Source organism: Apodemus sylvaticus, chromosome 10 (assembly GCF_947179515.1).
Source record: "Apodemus sylvaticus chromosome 10, mApoSyl1.1, whole genome shotgun sequence".
NCBI lineage: Eukaryota > Metazoa > Chordata > Mammalia > Rodentia > Muridae > Apodemus > Apodemus sylvaticus.
This window is the reverse complement of record NC_067481.1, coordinates 108,203,912-108,224,092: the sequence shown is the minus strand read 5'-3', so window position 1 is coordinate 108,224,092 and position 20,181 is coordinate 108,203,912. Positions and strand designations below refer to the sequence as shown.

The following is a 20,181-nucleotide window of genomic DNA, read 5'->3' as shown; positions in this document are numbered from 1 at the left end:
CTAAAAGCAAATAATCCTAATATTAAATTCATAGTTTAAATCCTCTGCTCTAAGAGGCAATTTCCATTCTTCTCCTAACTTACAGCAGCTTGTAATTCCCCCCACGAGGGGTCCTCAGTATCCCCAGGCTTTCCTTTGGGAAGGTGGAGCTGAAAAGTTTTGGGGGAGAAGGGAGAGAGGAGGAGAGAGGGTCAGCAGAGGAGGAAAGGAGCATGGAGAGAAGAAGCCCGTGGCTTCGAGAAACCGTAAGTTCTGTGGGGTCTCACAGATGGGACTGGGGTAGTGTAGTGGGGGGTCTGCCCACTCTAGGCTGCGGCTTCTTCCTACTCACTGAGCTGGGATTTCTTTAGCTGGGTGATTTGGTTGGAGATATACTGCAACATTCAGGTACCACATTCTACTCTCCACTGACTCATGACCATCCCATGATACAAAATGTATTTAGACCAACTTCAAAAGCCCCTGTAGCCTCTCAGTCTCAACACCATCTTTTTTTTTTTTGTTTTGTTTTGTTTTTTGTTTTTTGTTTTTGTTTGTTTTTGTTTGTTTGGTTTGGTTTGGTTTGGTTTGGTTTGGTTTGGTTTTTCCAGACAGGGTTTCTCTGTGTAGCCCTGGCTGTCCTGGAACTCACTCTGTAGACCAGGCTGGTCTCAAACTCAGAATTCTGCCTGCCTCTGCCTCCCAAGTTCTGGGATTAAAGGTGTGCACCACCACTGCCTGGCTCAACACCATCTTAAAGTTCAAAATCTCTTCTGAGATTCAAGGCAATCTCTTAAGTGTAATTCCCCGTAAAATCAAAAAGTAAATGATGTACTTCCAACATACACTGAATATATATTACCATTCTATAGGAGGAAAGGGGACACACTGAGCAAACACTGGACCAAAGTAAGACTGATCAAAATTGCTGCGCTTTGAAGATTTAGATGATGTCTTAATATTCAGATCAGCATTAGCTTTAGCAGTATGGCTGTATCCCCTCTCAGTACAGAGCCTGGAAGCAACAGGGACCCCTTGCTGTCCTGGAGTGTGCCGTGCACCAGGCGTGAGCATGTGCTACATGATTTTCTTATCTAATCTTTGCAACAATCCATTTTCTTTTGTTTTGTTTTGGGTTGGTTTTTACATGAGTGTTTTGCCTACATGTATGTCTGTGTGTCATGTGCATGCCTGGTACCTGCAGAAGTCAGACAGGGCATTGGATCATCTGAACTGGAATTACAGGTGTGGGCTGACATATGAATACTGGGAAGTAAACCTGGGTCCTCTGGAAGAACAGCCAGTGCTCTTAGCCACTGAGCCATCTCTCCAGCACGATAATCTATTTTCTAAAAGAGAAACTTTCTCAGAGTCAGACAATCAGTAAAAAACAGACTCAAGCCCTTATCTCTTGTCTCCCAAGTCCATTCATTAGGAAAGCAGAAAAGCTAATCTCTCCTCAGATATTGGCAAGCTTATGATACACCCTGCCCTCTCAGTTGTCTCTCGTGCCAGCTTTCAGAGTCCTTTGCCTTGTGACTCTTGGAGAAAGTAACGAGAGAAAGAGCCGACACTTTCTTCCATATTAACCCTTCCAGAACATGTGCTAGGTGAACCAGAGACACTTGAGACTCTAGAGTGACACTTAGAACACAGCTGCCTCCTCCTCTTACGTGAGGCCACACACCTTGCCTTCTCTTCCTTTAATACCATAAAGCTATGGAAAGGACTGGAGGCGTGGCTCTGCGATTGAGACACTGTTCTTACCCCTCTTCCTGACTGTTGTTTGTACAGATGAACTCACTTCCAGTCTGACCCTGCCCAGGGGACGGTGTGGTACTTCCTTCTGCTAGATTGAAAGAAGAACAAAAGGAAACAAGATGATAGTTTCTGAAAGGATAGAATGAATATCTTGAGGAGCACGGTAGAGCGAGAGTACTGTGGGGGTGTTTGTTTGGGAACTAGCTTTGAGTCTTTTCCTAGAGTCATTTCTACTTTTAAGTGTTAATATTGTGTCTGAACCAGTGCCATGGTAACCCAGTAAATGGACATGAGACCCAGATTAGAGTGTAGGGAATCTTTGAGGAAAAGAGGATGCTCTCTTTTGGGAAATGGATAGTATCTCAACTTTTGTGCAAGCCAAGTATAAGCTAATAAAGCAGTATCCTTGTGACTTGGAGAGACTGGGAGAGCATCTGTGTCACTTTACGAGGGCACCTGGAAGCTCAGAGAAATGTCCTTTCCTTGTCACAAAGCCAATTTCTAGCAGCTGATTTTGTTTTTAAAGATGAGTGCTGATCTTCTGTTGGTGTTATTACTTATGTCAGTGGACTTGGAGTGCTTTACATTCTGTGATGGTTTGAATATGCTTGGCCCAGGCAGTGGCACTGTTACAAGGAAGTGTGGCACTGTAGGGGTGGGTAATGAGACTCTCCTAACCGTGTAAGAACCAGTCTTCACCTAGTAGCCTTCAAATGAAGATGTAAAACTCTCAGCTCCTCCAGCACCATGCCTGCCAGAACTCTGCCATGCTCCCATCTTGATGATAATAGACTGAACCTCTGAACCTGTTAGCCAGCTCCAGTTAAATGTTGTTCTTGACCCTGGTGTCTGTTCACAGCAATAAAACCTTAAGACATAAGTTGGTTCCAGGAACTGGGGTGGTGTTGTGATAATTGTATGACTGATGATGTTTCTAAATGTGGATTTTGGGACTTTGGTATGGAAAGCTGTTGAATGCTTTAAGTGGGGCTTAATGGGCTATCCTAGTAGGAATATGGAAGACTTTGTTGTTGAGAGTGATTTGAACTATGCAGATCTAGCCCTAGTGGAGAAGAATTTCAGAATGTGGCCTAGAGACTGTTTTTGTGGTACTTTGGTGAAGAATATGGCTGCCTTTTGCCCTTCTCTGCAGAGTCTACATGAAGCCAAGTCTAAAGTGAAGACAACCAGATTAATTGTATTGACAATGGAGTCTCAGAAAAGCCTAGAATAGACTTTATCCTCTTGTTTACTTTCATAAAGAACATTCTGATCAAGTATAGCAAGGTTGAAAAGAAAAGATACAAAGTGTATAGTTCAAGTAATAATAAAGGAGCCCCAGGAAGTGCAGTGGAGCTGGATCCTATTTTCATTGTTATTTTTATTTGTTGTGTATATATGATATGTATATGTGAGGTATGTGCATGTGCCTCAGATTCTGTAGAGGTCTGACGATAACTCTCCGGAGGAAGGAAGTTCTCTTCTTCCACTGTCTGAGTTCTGGGACTCAAACTCAGGTTGTCATTTTAGTGTAGCAGTTACAGGTACCTACTAAGCCATCTCACCAGTTGGTTTTAAGAAGTGTTTTCAGTGAAGTACATAAACATTGTTTTTGAAAGCTAGGGAAGATTTATTTTTCCATGAAGACTTTTTATTTATGCTTTACATTTAAAAAAAAGAACCCCAGGATTTTCCCTCCTGTGGGAAGATTTATTTTTAAAATAAAAACTAGAAGACCCAAATGACCATTCTTCATTATTTTCAATTTAAAAAGGAGTTGGTTTATGAGAGGTCCCTCCCTGTTCTATCCAAAATGAAATTGAAACACTTCTCAGAAAGGCTGCAGTCACCTGCCCCAAGCACTCTCACCCCAACTGCCCTCTTCCCGTGACCTCACACCTTTGCCTCCTTGAACTGTTGCGGATCTTTTGCATTTCCCAGGGCCTTTGACTTTGAGTGGGCTGGCTCAGAGCCTTCCCTCCCTCGCTGTGCCCAGGTGCTTGTCCAAGCTCCTCGGGCCTCCATTTGCAGCAGTCGCCGTGGCAGCCTCACCTTCTGTAGCCCTGTTCACGTGCAGTTGGTGGTGTCAGGCGATTCTTTGTTGTGCTTTCATCTTTTTCTGTCCATTTCCTCTTTCCGCTTAGCCTCCCCCCCACCCCCAGGGTTTCTCTGTGTGGTCCCGGCTGTCCTGGAACTCACTCTGTAGACCAGACTGGCCTTGAACTCAGAAATCCGCCTGCCTCTGCCTCCCAGGTGCTGGGATTACTGGCGTGCGCCACCACACCCGGCTTTCACAGCCTTTTTAAATGTTGCATGGTTTTGTCACTAGAAACAAGGAGCTGTGCTTTTCTGTTGGAGCGTGATTTGAATCTTTGTGTTGACAGGCCCTGGGAGCTGTGATGTGATTGGTGACCAGACATGGCATACAGACCAAGAGCCGCAGTGAGGCTAGTGCAGGGCATGGAATGACGCTCACACAGCCCTGAGTGTATTTTTGGGAAGAAACTCCTCAAGATGCACGCTTAGCTTTGCCGTGCCTCCACAGGGCCAGATAGCCTGCTGTGTGTGTGCCATCCTTTGACCTTGGCTTTGTATGAGTGAAGGTCGCCTTAGGGTGTAGTCTCCTTGATCAGAGCCTCCCTTCAAATATGTTCTCATTAGTCATTCATTGTTAGTTAGAAGTGAGCTAGAACTGGCTGAGAAGCTCAAGGAGAGGGTAGAGGCAGGTAAAATTTTTAGTCAGTCAATTAAATAGTTTCTATGTGGGGTGAATGTACTGTGTCAAGTGTGTGGAGTCTGACAGCAGCTGACAGAATTGGATCCTTCTTTCCACCATGTGGGCCCCAAGGAGAGAGCGCTCAGGCGGGCAGTGTCGGTGACAAGCATGGCATCTACCGAGCCATCTAACCAGCTGGTGAAGCAGGCTTACTAGTGGTTTGTCTGTGCAAAGCTCAGTGTGATGGTGTGAAAACCTCCCTGAAATGTATCTTTGATTTCTCTCTGGCTTGATTTTTGTGTCTCTATAAAATTTTGCAAATATAAAGGTGTGCCCTTGCCTCCCATTGTATATAAACTTTAAGTTGAAATTGATCACCTATACCTGATCACAATACTGGAAACTATGAAACTGCTAGAAAAAGTGTAAGAAAGTTTTGATGACTTTAATCTAGGCCAAGATGGATGGATGGATGGATGGATTGGTTGGTTGATTGATTGATTGATTGATTTTGGTTTTTTGAGGCAGGGTTTCTCTGTGTTGCTCTGGCCTTCTTGGCATTCGCTCAGTAGACCAGGTTAGCCTTTAACTCAGAGATCTATTGCCTCTGCCTCCTGAGTGCTGGGATTAAGGTAATCAATTTCATCTTTAAGGTAAATAAATGACTGTTGCTGTCTGGTGCTGTGCTGATTGGCTAGGACCTCCAGTGTAGTGTTGAACAGAAGTCCTGAATCTTTTTATCTTTTATCTTTCTCTGCTGCTGATCTTAAGGGAAAGCTTTTAAGGTTTTAGTTTTTACTGACTTTCTGACTCATAGATTGAGGGATACAAATTCAAGGCGGGGTGGAAGGAAGCTGGTAGCCTTACCAGCCCCCCCCCCCCCCCCGAGGGGTGAAGGTGGCTGCCTGACCTGCTCCCTGGTTCTTGTGCTCACCTCCACTCTCCATCCTGCCTGATGTCCTGCCCCTGAGGCTCCAGCAGAAGGACCATGGCCCCAGACACTAGCCTGCCTGGCTCCTGCTGGCCTGGCTACTCGGTCACTAGAGTGAGGTACAGACTCCGGAAGAGACTTTAGCTCATGCCATCTTCTTTCAGGAATATGAAGCCTACTAAGTCTAGAGATGTTAGGGTTCTCAGGCAAATAGTCTTTCAAAAATCACTCATGCAGATGACCCTCTCTAGGCATGTTCTTTGACATACTTCTCCTGCTGTTCCTTTTCAAGGTTAACGATAGCTGACATCAGTCCTCTGCTGCCTGGTGTAGTTTCTGTCCACAGACAGATGGGGTATCACTTGGTCATATTTAAAATAATGATTTTTTTTTCTCAGTACTGGGGGTTTGAGCCCTGGGAATGCATCTACTAAGATGTTCTTCCACAGAGCTACATATCCCAGCCTTCCTGAGGGTTTAGTTTGAAATGTCTTCCTTTGGGTAGGGAGGGTATGTTTTAGTTTTCCTCTGTGGCTCTGGTTTTATTGCTGGCCTTATTGACAAATCCTTTTCAGCAGGTCAGAGGTAGATTTCATTCTTGTTCTAGATGTTCTCAGTTGAGCTTCGAGTAGTGGAATGTTCAGTGTTTCTTCTTCATTCAGGAGTTCAGATTAAAGCAGCTGTCTGTCCTGGTCTGTCAGGTAATCTTTTCTGTGCTGAAGTCAAAGGAGTTAATAGGAATTGCTCAAAATGGCATGCAGTGAGTGTAGTAAGGGAACACACTCTAGCTCCCATTTGGCCACAGCTTTCTAATTGATTTCATTCTCTGAACAATGGGACACTCTTCATTTCTTATTCATTCCCTTAACTTCCTCTTATAAGGTTATACATTTACCCTTTATAATGAGTATAAACTATGTGGTGTCACATGTAGTTCTCCAAGCTTGCCTTCTTGCTTTTGGGAGAGAACTTCCACTTATTTGTTTCATCCACTTGGGAAAGTGACAGAGGACTAACTTTCTAGGCCCTGTGCCAAGTATGTAGAACTTTATGGGAGAGGGAACGAGGTGGGGGGGGGGAGAGAGAGAGAGAGAGAGAGAGAGAGAGAGAGAGAGAGAGAGAGAGAGAGAGAGAGAGAGAGAGAGACTCTTAGAGTTTCCATTGCTGTGAACAGACACTCTGACCAAGGCAACTTATAAGGACATTTAATTGGGGCTGTCTTACAACTTCAGAGGTTCAGTCCATTATCATGTGGTGGGAACATGGCAGTGTGTAGGCAGACTTGATGCTGGAGGAGCCTTGAGTTCTACATCTTGATCTGAAGGCAACCAGAAGACAGCTTCCAGGCAGCTAGAAGGGTCTCAAAGCTCACCCCCACAGTGACACACTTCCTCCAACAAGGCCACACCTCTTCCTAATAGTGCTACCCTTCGAGTCAAGCATATTCACCACATAGAGACAGAGACAGAGACTGACAGACACAGAGTAAAGGCACAGGATCTATAGGCTGAGGAGGCAGAATGACAAGGCATCAAAAGGGATGAGTCCTTCAGGCTGGAGGCCTCTCCAGTAGGGGTTCTCTTCAGTGGAGACCTGCAGAAAGTGAGAAGGAGGAGGTTAGAGTGTCTCAGAACAGGCTGGAAGTACAACCTCGGTTGTGTTCAGTCAGCTTTGCAAATGAGAAGCCACTTCTGAGGACGAGGGTTCTTGTTCAAGGCAGCATATGACATGGGAACATAGTGTGAACTGAATGACACCTGTAACTACCCTGTAGCGCCCACCTTCTGGACTCCCTCTGTCTGTCTGCAGTGATGGAGATGGTGCAGGCCGAGCTAAATCCAGACACAGCTAGGAACCAGGCCAGGGCAGAGAAGTGCGTGTGTGACTGGCTCATCTCCTTGCTGCTCCGTGCAGGAATTCCTTCCTAGCTTTCTAGGGATATGTGTACTGTTCCAGGTCATGAGAAACATCACTTGGGAGATGAGGAAAAGGTGCGGTGTGAACTGCAGTGTGAATATGTGTATGCATTGCCAGTTCACAGGCCTGCGGGTTCAGGAAGTCTTCAGAGCATGGTCTCAGCCAGTTCACACTGAAGTCCACTTGAGATCTTCCAGAACCAGGGCCTGAACCTGGAGAAAAGCCTTATTCCTTGCAATCACTGTCACCTTGTTGTGAAGTGTTTGTCTGCCACCAGCAGTGACTCATTCTCATGAGTGAAAACACATCAGGTTTTATATTCAGGAACAAATTGTAAAAATCCCAGGAATCTTGTTTCAAGAAATGATGGATTGCAAGTCGTCTTGACTCGGCAGTTTGGCAGCATGGCTCTAAGCTGAGCTCTGGCCTCGCCCCATAGCCCAGGGTTACGTTGTAGGTGTTAGGCTGCCGGCTGTGCTTGCCCGCTCTCCAGTTGGACATCACTACGGACTCTGAACACAGGCGGAAGCAGACAGATGGTCAGGGGTGGGTGGGTGAATATCATGGGACTCCCTGCTACGAACCCAGCAGGTAGGAATCTGAGTTAGGAAAGTGCTGCTAGTCTTAACAGAAACCAAAGTGATCAGGTACAGGATTTTCATCATGGGATGGGGAGGAAGTACTAAGTCGTCTGATGCTTCTGTATGGTGAGTAGTTTGGCCAATATCAACACAACACAAAGGAACTCTTCTAAACATGGAACACTTCAGTAGTTAGTACTTGTGTGCTTTAAAATATCAGCTAAGAGTAACTTAAAAAAAAACAATAAATACTTAGAATATCTACCATGCCTTTCAGTGCTTAGACAATATTGTCTGATACCCATTCAGTGCCAGTATTTTCTTCCCTTAATATTTTTTGTTGCTAAATATCTATATTTTTAGGGTTTTTTGTTTGTTTGTTTTGTTTTTTCTTTTAAAGACAGTCTCTTTATATAGCCCTGGCTGTTCTAGAACTCAGTATATAGACAAGGCTGGCCCCAAACTCACAGGGATCCACCTGTCTCAACCTCCTAAGTGCTGGCATTAAAGTTGTACACCACCATGCCCAGCTCATAGTATTATTCTGACATAGTACTGAAACATAATGTAGTCACAGTGTGATCATAACATTATTCATTTGTATATTGTTGTGTCTTATGAATTGGACCCTTCTATATAAAACCCTGCCACAGAGTGGTGACCCTCCCCACTTTCCACTCTGGTTACAATGACCTGGTATTCACAACCATGCCAGGAAATTATGTGAGAAGCTCACCACAACTCAGGGTTTGGGGATTCCTCCTCCCGATTCTTGAATCTTGGCAGTAGTTATTGTTTAATACTTAGAAAACTAGAGACTTCTCAGGGGCTAGAGAGAGGCAAAGCTACCTACTGCTATTACAAAGGACCCAGGTTTGGTTTCTAGCATCCAGCTTAAGTGCTCACCATTGCCTGAAACTTCAGGTCCAGAACACCCAGAGTCCTCTTCTGGCATCCGAAGGCACTTGCACACATATACCTTACAAACAGACATAAAGAAATTAAGTCACTTTTAAAAAGAAAAGTTAAAGACTCATAAGAACAATACTGATTGATAATCCACCTGGAAAAAAACAGAAACAAATTTGTCACCAAATAGAGCAGAAGCAGCTTAATAATGGCAGGCAAAGGAATGACCACAGTATATTACTCAATAAACAAATGAGCTTGAAGTGACTCACAGACCTTAGCTAAGACTTAAAACTGTACCCTGCCTCAGATTGGGAAAAACTTTTTCTTTCTTTCTTTTTTTTAATTATTTTTATTTTATGTGTGTGGTTGTTTTAGTTGTTTATTTATGTAGGTGCTTGAAGATGCCATCAGTTGCAGTGAAACTGTTGTTATGTATGGTTGTGAGCCACCACTGTGCTGAAAATTGAACCCAGGTCCTCTGGGAAGAGCAAATAGTGCTCTCTCTCCTCCCCTTCCCCTTCTTTCCTCTTCTCCTTCCTTCCCCTCCCCCTTCTCTCTTCCTTCCTTCCTTCCTTCCTTCCTTCCTTCCTTCCTTCCTTCCTTCCTTCCTTTCTTTCTTTCTTTCTTTCTTTCTTTTTTGAGTTCTTTTGCCATTGGTGTGTGTGTGTGTGTGTGTTCATTCCTAAATATAGTCTGTTCAGTCTGTATAATGTTGCTTGTGAGATTTTTCAGGGCTGACCATTTGGTATTGGATAACTAAGCCAGTTGGCATTCTTTCCCATTAGATTATTTTTCCTGCTCTCAGCATTCCTTAGTTGCTTGTAGTGCTTTGTGTAGGGTGGAAGCCTCCTGGTCTCTCCGCCACTGGGGCGTGACTATTGGTGTCTCCCTTGTTCTGTTCATGCTTAGGGAGCCGTGCTGATAAGACTTTCTGTTGGTCTTTCAGGTGTTGCTTCTGACATTACTGACAGACACAACCTCACAGCAAACTTCCTGATTCTGACTCTTAAAGTTTTTCCAACCCCTCTTCCCCAATGTGCCTTAGGAACAGGAGTGTTTTTAGATGTCTTCGCTGGGCCTGAGATCCACAACTCTGCATTTTCATTGGTTGTGTTTTCTATAATGGTTTCTGTTGCAGTAAAAAATTTCCTTGATGAGGGATAAGGACTACATTTATCCTTGGGTACAAGGGAACATGTTTAGAATGTAGTTGGGATGGTGCTGGTTTAATAAAGTAGTGATTGTAGGTTCTTCTCCAAGATCCATGACTTCACTAGTCCAGTGGCTGCCTTCTTAACTGTCAGCCACCGCTCTAGCCCTGTGGTCAACCTCAAGTGTTGTTCTTCAGACACAGTCCATCCTTTCTTCTTTATTGACTTAGAGATAGGGTATCACTATATAGGGTGTCTCACTTTACACTGACTGGCCTGACAGTCAGTGTAAAGTAGGCTGGCACTGAACTCACAGAAAAGCTCCTGCCTATCTGCCTACTAAGTGTGAGATTAAGAGCATAAGCCATCATGCCTGGCCCATGAAAGTGAAACCGACAAATGAGGAAGACTAGATATAGCATCCTTTGAAGAAAAGCACACTTAATGTAAATCCAGCTATAAGTATTTTTTCTTTGATAGAACATGTTGTGGTATTTTAAAAAATTTTACCCACAGGAAGAGGAGGGGCAAGTAGCCCCTTTTATAGTGGGCCAGATCTCTGGGGCGGGGCATACCTGGCTGTTGCCAGGTAGGTGTGGGTGGAGCTTAGACAGAATACTAACAGTGGTAGGACTGAAGGCTGCATTATGCGTAGGCACCAGCTTGCTTTCTCCATGTTTAATGAGTTGTGTAGGAGTTGTCTTCAGCAATGGGGCCTTGCTGTCAGTTTGTGGAGAGCAACTCCCTGTCTTGGCAACCGCTTGGTTGTTTTAGGGTCAGTTAGCTGTAACTGGTTCCTGGACTGGAAGCTTCCGTTGGGACAACAGATGTCCAGTTGTGGCCCTCTCTACCTTCTTATTCGGTCACCTTCGTATATACATGTATTTTAGGAAGCTTTCGCTGTGTTGTGTTTCTGTGTTAGTCCTCAAATGGTCCTTAATTTTAGCTGCCTCTCTAACATTCCTTCTCCTATTCCTCCTCTCCTCTATCCTCCCATTCCAGCCGCCCCTCCCTCCATCCATATCTATTTTATTTCCTTTTTCTAATGAGATCTATCAGTTCCCTCTACTGCAACCTTCCCACTGCTATGATCCCTAAACCACAAAATTATTTTCATTGCTACTTCAGAACTGTAATTTTGCTGCTGTTATGAACCCTAATGTAAATATTCATGACCCCCAGGCTGAGAGCTGCTGCTCTGGTTCCTTACTCTACCTTCTGGGGTTCTTTAGAGTTTACATTTGGTTATCATTGCCCTTCCTTACCGCTAACACCCTGTGAGCCAACATACCATATCTGTCTGGGAAACCTCACTCAGGATGAGTAGTTCCATCCATTTGCCTGAAAAATTCATAATGTCATTTTTTAATGGCTAAGTAAACTCCATTGTATAGATGTACTACACTTTCATTATCCATTCTTTTGTTGAGGAGTATCTAAGTTGTTTCCAATTTCTGGCATGAATAGAGGCGCAATGAGCAAATGTCCTTTTGGTATATGCCCAAGAGTGGTATAGCTGGGTTTTGAGACAGATCGGTTTTTATCTTCCTGAGGAACCACTACACTACACTGATTTCTATATTCTATAATGGCTGTACACATTTGCACTCCCACCTTCAATGGAGGAGTGTTCCCCTTGCTCCACATCCTCACCATCATAAGCTGTCACTTCTGGTTTTGGTGTAAGATGAAATCTTGGTCATTTTGATTTGCATTTCTCTGATAGGTAAGAATGTTGAACATATCTTAGTGTTTCTAGGCTATTTGAGTTTCCTCTTTTAAGAATACTTTGTTTAGATCTGCACCCCATTTTTAAACTCGGTTGTTTTCTTGATATCTGGTTCTTTATATAGTTTGTATTTTTCCCCCAGTTAGATATGGAGTTGGTAGAAATCTTTTCTCATTCCATAGGCTGTCTCTTTGTCTGAATGACAGTGTTCTTTGCTGTACAGAAGCTTCTCAGTGTCCTTGTCATGAGATCCTGTCTTAGGGTGTTATTGCTGTGAAGAGACACCACGACCAAGGCAATCCCAAAGGCAACTCTTATAAAGGCAAACATTTAATTAGGGCTGACTTACAATTTGAGAGGTTCGGTCCATTTTCATCCTGGTGGGAAGCATGGTGTCGTGCAGGCAGACATAGTGCTGGAGGAGCCACGAGTTCTATATCTTGATCCGAAAGCAGCAGAAGGGGGCAGTCTCCTAAAGCTCGAGATAGGCTCTGAAATTCCACAATAGGCAGAGCTTGAGACCTCAAATCTGCCTACACAATGACACACTTCCTCCAATAAGGCCACACCTCCTAACAGTGCCAACTTCCCATGGACCAAGCATTCAAACACATGAGTCTGTGGAGGCTAAACCTATTCAGCCACCACAGATCCCATTCATTGTTGATCTTAGTGCCTACGCTAACAGTGTTCTGTTCTGGAAGTTGTCTCTTGTGCCAATGAGTTCAAGGCCCTTCCCCACTTTCTCTTCTTTCAGGTTCAGTGTATCCGATTTTATGTTGAAGTCTTTTTGGAGTTGAGTTTGTGCAGGGTGATAAGTATGGATCTATTTGCATTCTTCTACATGCAGACATCCAGTGTGACCAGCATCATTTGTTGAAGATACTATCTTTCTAACAGTGTGTATTATTTCTGGCTCTTTATAAAAAGTCAAATGTCTATCCATGTGTGGATCTATGACTGGATTTCCAGTTTGAATCTGTTGATCTACATGTGTTTTTGTGCCAGTGCCATGCTGTTCTTATTACGATAATTCTAAAGAGCAGTTAGAGGTTGGGGTGATAATAATAACTCTAGTAGTTCTTTTACTAATCAGGATTGTTTTAGCTATTATGTGCATGTATGTGTTTATATAAAGCTAAAAATTGCTCTTTCAAAATTTATAAAAGAATTGTGTTGGAATTTTGATGGAGATTACATTGAATCTATAAGACTACTTTTGATAGGATAGCTTTTTGGTTTTTTGTTTGCTTGTTTTTACTTTGTAACCCTGGCTGTCCTGGAACTCAATCTTTAGGCCAGGCTGGCCTAGACCTCAGTGATCCCCCTGCCTCTGCCTCCTGAGGGCAGGCATTAAAGGTGAGCGCCACTCCTTCCCAGCAGGATGCTGGGTTTTACTGTATTAATCCTACTGCTTCCTGAGCATCGGCTCTTTCCATCTTCTGAAAGCTTTAGTTGGTTTTTTTTTTCTTCAGTGTCTTAAAAGTGTGTGACATATAAGTGCTTTCACTTGCTTGGTTAGAGTTACTCCAAAATATTAATGGCATTATTTGAGGCTATTATGAAATGTATTGTTTCTCTGATTCCCTTCTCAGAATATCTGTTATTTATATATAGGAGGGTTAATAATTTGTAGGTAGCTGCTTTGCTGACAGCACTTATCAGCTGTAGGAGTTCCTGGTGGAATTTTTAGGGCCACTTGTGTACTATATCTTAGCATCTGAAAATAAAGATACTTTGAGTTCTCCCCTTGACCTTCTCCAGTTGTCTTAGCTGTAGTTAAGACTTCAAGTACTATATTGAATTGGTATGCAAAAAAATCCTTGTTTTTTGTTTGTGAGACAGAGTTTCTGTGTGTTACCCAGGCTATTGTTGAACTCACTGTATAGCTCAGGCCAGCCCCAGACTCCACGAGACCTGCACCTCCCTTCCCCATCATCCCTTGGGAACTGTTTTCTTCATATATTTAGTTTTATCTCTTCGTATAAATGGCAAAATGAAGTTCTCACACTTATATCCACTTGAAACGTTTTTGTGATTCACTTCCTTAAATGTATGAGTCCTCTCCTGTGAGTGCTCAGGGGTGCCTCACTGTAAGGATGCCCCCAGGTGCTTAGCAGTTTCTCTGCTAATGGGTACTTTTTCTGTTCCCAGTTTCTGTTTAGTCTAAGTAAATAGAAATGTCATTTGAGAAAGCCAGGCATAGCATGTGGCATGGAGGAGGATAAGAGGTGTTGGCAGAACCTGTGACTGTGGTGTTTGAGCAGGAAGCGCCAAGGCAACAGGCACTTTGCAAGGACAGGAACACTGAAATAGGAAGTGCAGAGTGTCCTTGGACTGTGGACGTGGTGTTCGGTGGGATGCATAGGTAAGCCTGTACCTGAGCCGTGGAAGGAGGAGATGGGTCCTGGGGGCTGTGCAGGCAGGTTCTGATGAGGAGATGGGTCCTGGGGGCTGTGCAGGCAGGTTCTGATGAGGAGATGGGTCCTGGGGGCTGTGCAGGCAGGTTCTGATGAGGAGATGGGTCCTGGGGGCTGTGCAGGCAGGTTCTGTTGAGGAGATGGGTCCTGGGGGCTGTGCAGGCAGGTTCTGTTGAGGAGATGGGTCCTGGGGGCTGTGCAGGCAGGTTCTGATGAGGAGATGGGTCCTGGGGGCTGTGCAGGCAGGTTCTGATGAGGAGATGGGTCCTGGGGGCTGTGCAGGCAGGTTCTGATGAGGAGATGGGTCCTGGGGGCTGTGCAGGCAGGTTCTGATGAGGTTTGCAGTGGAAAGCCAAAGACAGCCTTGAGCTTGTTCACGTTGTCAATTTGTGGGAACCTCGGCAACATTAGAAGGAATATATTTGTCAAGGAACAGAGACTGGAGAGAAAGAAGTAGAAAGGATGAGATTAGCCAACTGGGACCCTGCTGTCCAGGGCAACATTGTGTGCATGGACAGCCTGTGGGGAGAAAGCCAGCAGGAGTTTTAGAGAGGACAGTAGAGTGTTTGCAGGCAGCTCCTGAGGGAACCTTGGGAATCACGGGCTACTGGATGAGCAGGGCTAGGGCACTGAAGACTGAAAGCCCTGCTGTGTCTAATAAGCTGGAGGGAGCCTCAAGAGGACATCCCTGCAGATACGCACTGGTGCAGGCCAGCATTGCTTTCTTCTGTTATTGGGCTCATAATGCATTTCTGACTCGTGTTGAAATACACACTCGCCTCTCTTTTCTTCCTTCCTGTCTTTTCCTCACTTCTGTATTGACACTTGGTCACTTCCTTGTAGTACTACACTTAAAGATTTTTATTTTTAATGGGTATGTGTGGGGATGTGTGTGTGTGTGTGTGAGAGAGAGGGAGAGAGAGAGAGAGAGAGAGAGAGAGAGAGAGAGAGAGAGAGAGAGAGAGAGTTCAGAGGCCTTGGATTCCCTGCAGCAGGAGTTGCAGGCAGCTGTGAGCTCCCAGATGTGGGTTGTAGGAGCTGAGCCAGGTCTTTTGTTTGTGGCATAGGCACATGGTCCTGGCCCTGGAGCTTGTAGGTTCTCCTGTGTACCTCCATCTCCCTGCTCATTCAGTAAGCGTTCTCCCAGCTGTACCCGTCTTTCGTTGGCACTCTCTGCACATCATTTAGATGTTGTATTCTGTAGTCTCCATTCAGTTTCCTGTACTTGGACATTCAGTTGGCTTTGATGTATTCTGCAGTTAAAGGTGACACGGTAAGGAATGACACAGATATTGTTTGCTTTGTTAGAGGTGTATCTTCTGAGTTCTCAGAAGGGGTGCCCCCCTCCCCAGCTCATGCACATATGTCGCTTTGTTAGATGTCCCCATCTCCCTGGCAGAATGCTACAAAATAAAACCAAACCAAACCCCTCCGTGTAGCAGAGTGAAGCAGGTGGCCAGTGCTGGAGTGACTCCTTCCCACAGGTGGGCTGTCTCAGTGGCTGTGAAGCGCAGAAGATCATGGGGAACAGAACTGGCCAGCCAGACTTCGAGTTGGGTATCTTGTCAGTAGCTGATAGGAGTGAGGCAGCTCTTTTCTCCAGCCCGCTCTGCTGAAGGGAATTGCTTCGGTGTGTCTGTGTCATTAACGCTTTCCTTCATTTAGGGAAGCCCCTATTGACAAGAACTGTGCTTAGAGGCAGGCCTTGGTAGCCACAGGGACTACTCTGCATCAGTTTCATTTCAAGAAACATAGTTTCTTAAGGAAAAATCAGACCTATAATAGTAGTTTAATTCAATATGTCAAATCCTATAAATACTTAAAAACAAAAGCAGGTTTCTTTATAAACTTAACAGCTAACCATTTTTGAAGAGAAGTGAATTACACAAGTATGCCCCGTAGCTGTTCTAGTTCCGAGCTGTGCAAGAACAGCTGGGCCAACGTTTCTCCACCTGCTCTGTCTGCATCGGCAGCCCTGAAGGTGCTGCTGCTCCCTGTGAGCCAGCCTCTGACTGGTTTGTCCGATGAACAGAGTCTCCATTCAGAGGCTGCCCACCAGTGATGTGCTGACAGGATCTTTGATGTCTGAGGCGTTTTCCTGCCCAGCCCCACTCACACAGGTCACCTTGTCTATTCAGCTTCACAGCAACTGGCATGGTTGGGAAGAGAACGCTGAGTCCTGGCCCAGGGGAAGCTGGCTTGGAGGACAGAGAATCAGAGGAGATATCTGACACCGAGCTTGAACAGACAGAGTCCTGTGCAGACCCCCTCCCAGAGGGAAGGAAAAAGGCCAAGAAGTTAAAAAGAATGAAGAAGGAGCTTTCCTCGGCAGGTTGGTATTGACTCAATCCCGGACTACCTCAGGAAGCTCAGAGTTTGGGAGCAGAATGATAGCAGAGCTTCACTTGAAGGCAACCCAGTGTGGTTCCCATGGGGCCGGATGTGTTGAGGACTAGTGTGGGAAGAGCTTTCATTGCTGCGCTGGATTACTCGGCAAAGCAGCTTAAAGGAGAAAGGGTTGGTTTGGGCTCATGGATTCTGAGGGATTTCAGCAAGATGGTATGTATACGTGCTTCTGTCTCTGTGGTAGAGCAGGAGGCACCTGGCATTAGCAGATAGGAAATGGAGGAGCCGGCCCAGGCTGGAATAAGGGTGGGTTTAACCCTCAAAGACCTGATTCCAGTAGCCAGATTCCACCTTAAAGGCCCCACAGCCTTCTGAGTAGCAGCACAAGCTGAAGGCTGAGTGTTTAGACATGAGCCCTTAAGACACGAGGAATGCTGCATTTTAATTTGAGATGCTAGAAGAAGTCCTGGTTCTATAAAAGCCAGAGTGTTGCTGAAATGTAAGGAGTTGCTTCTGTGTAAATCTAAACACATGTCCTAAACACTGAGGCTATCCGAAATAATCATACAACACCTTGATAACACAGCAGAGAGAGGCATTATGAAAACAGCCTAAATACCACTCATGAAGAAACCTCCACAGGTGCCACATAAAATGGTGCCAAATGTTTACCAAAACCTTTTGCTAAGATACACTAGGAATTAAATACCAAGTGTGTTTATATGTAACAAAAGTATCTAAGTAGCAGGAGAAATAGCATTTGTTGGGTTTCTGTTGTGACCTGCTGTGTCAGGAGACACCTGCCCCTCAACCCACTTTGGATTTTGCCAGGCTTGATAAACTGCACTGAGGCTGCTGCTGTCCAGTGATGGAGAGGAGACAGGTTTATGGAGTTTGCCCTTGAGCAGTCTGAGCCCAGAGCTCATGTGCATAGGACTGCCCGGCTCCAAAGCCCCTGCACTTCTCTGCTCTGCAGTGGAGGTTTGTCCAAACCGCCCAGGACTTGGAAGATTCTTTACAAAGGATCTTTCTGCAGCTGTTGTAAATCAGAAACACCACACATGATGAAGCCACACGACACTAGGGCTCAGTCCCAGGGACCTTACTTACCAGCATGTGATGTGCTCCCAGCTCCGCAAGGGACAGAGGCCAGTGGGGCTGCACTAACCCTGCCCCACAGGAGGGAAGGAGGGAGGGAGGGAGGGAAAAGCGAGTGACTGAGGCTCCCTTTATGTGCAGAGTGACAGGGGTGGCTGGTAGCCCTTCCTTCCTCCCCCACTCCCCTCTCTTTTCTTCTCCCCCCTCCCCCTTTCGGTCCCTCTCCCTCAGGGTGATTTAAGGCATATGCCCTCCCTCGATGGTAAAGGAAGATCGGTCTGCCACTTCTGCTGGGTTCAGTGGCCTCCAGGAAACATGAGTGGACTGATTTCCCAAGTCAAGATGAATGAACTGGTGATTTCCATCATATACTTGCTTTAGCTGAGTGTAGGGTTTGAGGGGCCCGGAGATACCCCAACTCCAGGAAATCTCAGGGCCTTGGTCGGGACCTGACCATTCTCAGAATGTTGTTGGGCCAGCCATTGGCTAGCAGACTCCTACCAGAACAGCCTCTGTAGAGGTAGCCACAGGAAGAGGCAGCCTGTTATGGTCGCTTCCTTTCCTGCAGACACACTGAGCAAGGCTCTCCTGCTCTCTAGAATATAGCACATCAGAGCGTTGTATGCTGGTTATCGGCTCTGAGATTTGCTAAAGTTTTAACACTGATGCAGTTTTCAAGCTTAAGCTCTTAGGTTAGTAGTTTTGTTGGATTTCTTTTATTTGTTGTAGTGTGGATGCCTGTGTGTGGGAGTGCCTTAGGAGGTTATGAGAGTGTCAGATTCTCTGGAGCTGGATTGCAGGTATTTGTGAGCTACTGGACATGGGTGCTGGGAACCGAGTTCAGGTTTTGAAGAGCAGCAGGTGCTCTGAACCCTCCTCGGCCCTTGGCAGCTTTAGGTCCCTCACCTCTGTGTCAGTTTTTGCGTCACTATCATGGGGACAGTGGTGGCCGCCTGGTGGGCTTTTGTGAAGTATATGAATTAAATGCCCAGCTTGGTTGCCAGCAGAAAATGTTGTGTATACAGCAGGAGAGGTGCATGAGTGCTTACACCATCTGTGAGCAAACCGAGGCAGCCAAAGCAGGTCAAGTAGTGTGCTGCCCTCCCGAAGATTTCTATGGTTTCCCCTTCGTGTGCTGGGTGTGTCCCCAAGTGCAGAACCTCCCTGTGTACAGAGGTTGTGCTGGTCAATAGTATTCCTCTAATGACTGTTCATGTCCTTAATCCACTTCTCCTTTACCTACAGGAAGTGTCTCAGATAGCCCTGCTGTGCTCTTTGAAGTCCCCGACACATGGTAATGAAGACAGAGCACACCAAAGGTACTGCCTCGACAGCCCAGCCTACCTGCTTGGAAGCCATACTGTAGACACTTAATCAGATGTGGCACGGGAGAGTTTTGGAACCAGTTTATTTCCTGCAAAAACTACTTTTTACTTTTTTGGCTGTATCTATTGTCCCTTTTAATCTAAACTGACCTTTAGAACATGTCATGGTTGAGGGCTTCTGCAAGTGTGTATGTTATTAACTAATTACTTCCTGCTTCTGGAAAACCTGCCTGCCCTGGTCCACCCAGGGAGGAAGTCAGCTGTGAACCATGCCAGGAGAGCCAACCTCCGTCTGCTGAGCTTCTCCTGCCAGAAAGGTGCCTGGCCATCCTCCCACTGCAGCCTAGAAACAGCACGCAGGCTTATCTTTCCGATGGGGATCTTCCTGTGCTAACTCAGGGTCATCTCAACAGATGCCCAGGCTTTGAGAGCTCAGTATTTCAAGTCACTTTCCCTCAGTTAGGAGTCTTTCAGGGGGTGTGGTGATGTGTGGTGGGAAGCTGGCTCTTCTGTTCAATGTACAATGCTGCGTTCACGCTGCAGCAGCTTCTGTCTTTACTGTATGTCTTTGTGTACCTGGATCTAGGTACATAGTGTGTGTGTGTGTGTGTGTGTGTGTGTGAGTCAGTGGCCAGCCTACAGCGTGCATCAAGCCCTCATTCAGACAGGTTTCAGTGACAGAGCATCACATGCTACTGCAGGACACTCCGCAGCAGACACTTCTGGACATATAATGCTTTTGTATCATGAAAATAAAAGTGAAAAAATAATTTCAAAAAGATGAAATTAAAGAAAATTTCCTAGAATACCGCCTGGAACTTTCTCTTTGTGATTGATGCACACCCCCCCAGCTGGTCCTCACCTCAAGCTCCCATCACTGAGCTGCACTGTCCCTCACTCACAAAGCTCCTAGCCCTTTCCTTTCCCCCAGGGTCTTGTGACAACAGACCTGGTAGAAAGAGGTGCGTAGCCTCTTTAAGGCTTCAGTTACCCTGCTCAGTTTGTAAGCTCAACAGAAGTGTAAACTGGAAACATGGGGGAACAAGCCAGGGCCATTGGCTCCACCAAACCTTCAGACTGAAAGGTTAGAGATTAGCAAGAGCCCGAAACTGCCTTTGGTTTGGTTTGGATTTTAGCGGGAGAAATGGGGCCCAGTGCTTTGCAACACTCATCCAGCTCTGAGCTACATCTCAGTCTAACACTGATTTTTTAAGGGAAAAGGGAAACTGGAGCTGTAGCTCAGTGTTTGAGTGCTCACACCCCAGCACCCATGGCCAGCCAGGCATCCAACACCTCCTTCTGGCTTTATGAGCGC

General features: G+C 45.6%; 1 protein-coding gene across 1 annotated transcript in view; it reads left to right on the top strand.

Annotated features, from left to right (window-relative positions):
- The window catches only part of Parn (poly(A)-specific ribonuclease), a 132,911-nt gene extending 113,239 nt beyond the window's left edge, over nucleotides 1-19,672 (top strand). Inside the window, 2 exon segments of the mRNA XM_052194715.1 lie at nucleotides 16,236-16,429; nucleotides 18,787-19,672. Of these exon segments, the coding sequence (XP_052050675.1) occupies nucleotides 16,236-16,429; nucleotides 18,787-18,839 (247 nt within the window). The 3' untranslated portion in view covers nucleotides 18,840-19,672.
- Nucleotides 19,673-20,181: the final 509 nt, after the last annotated feature.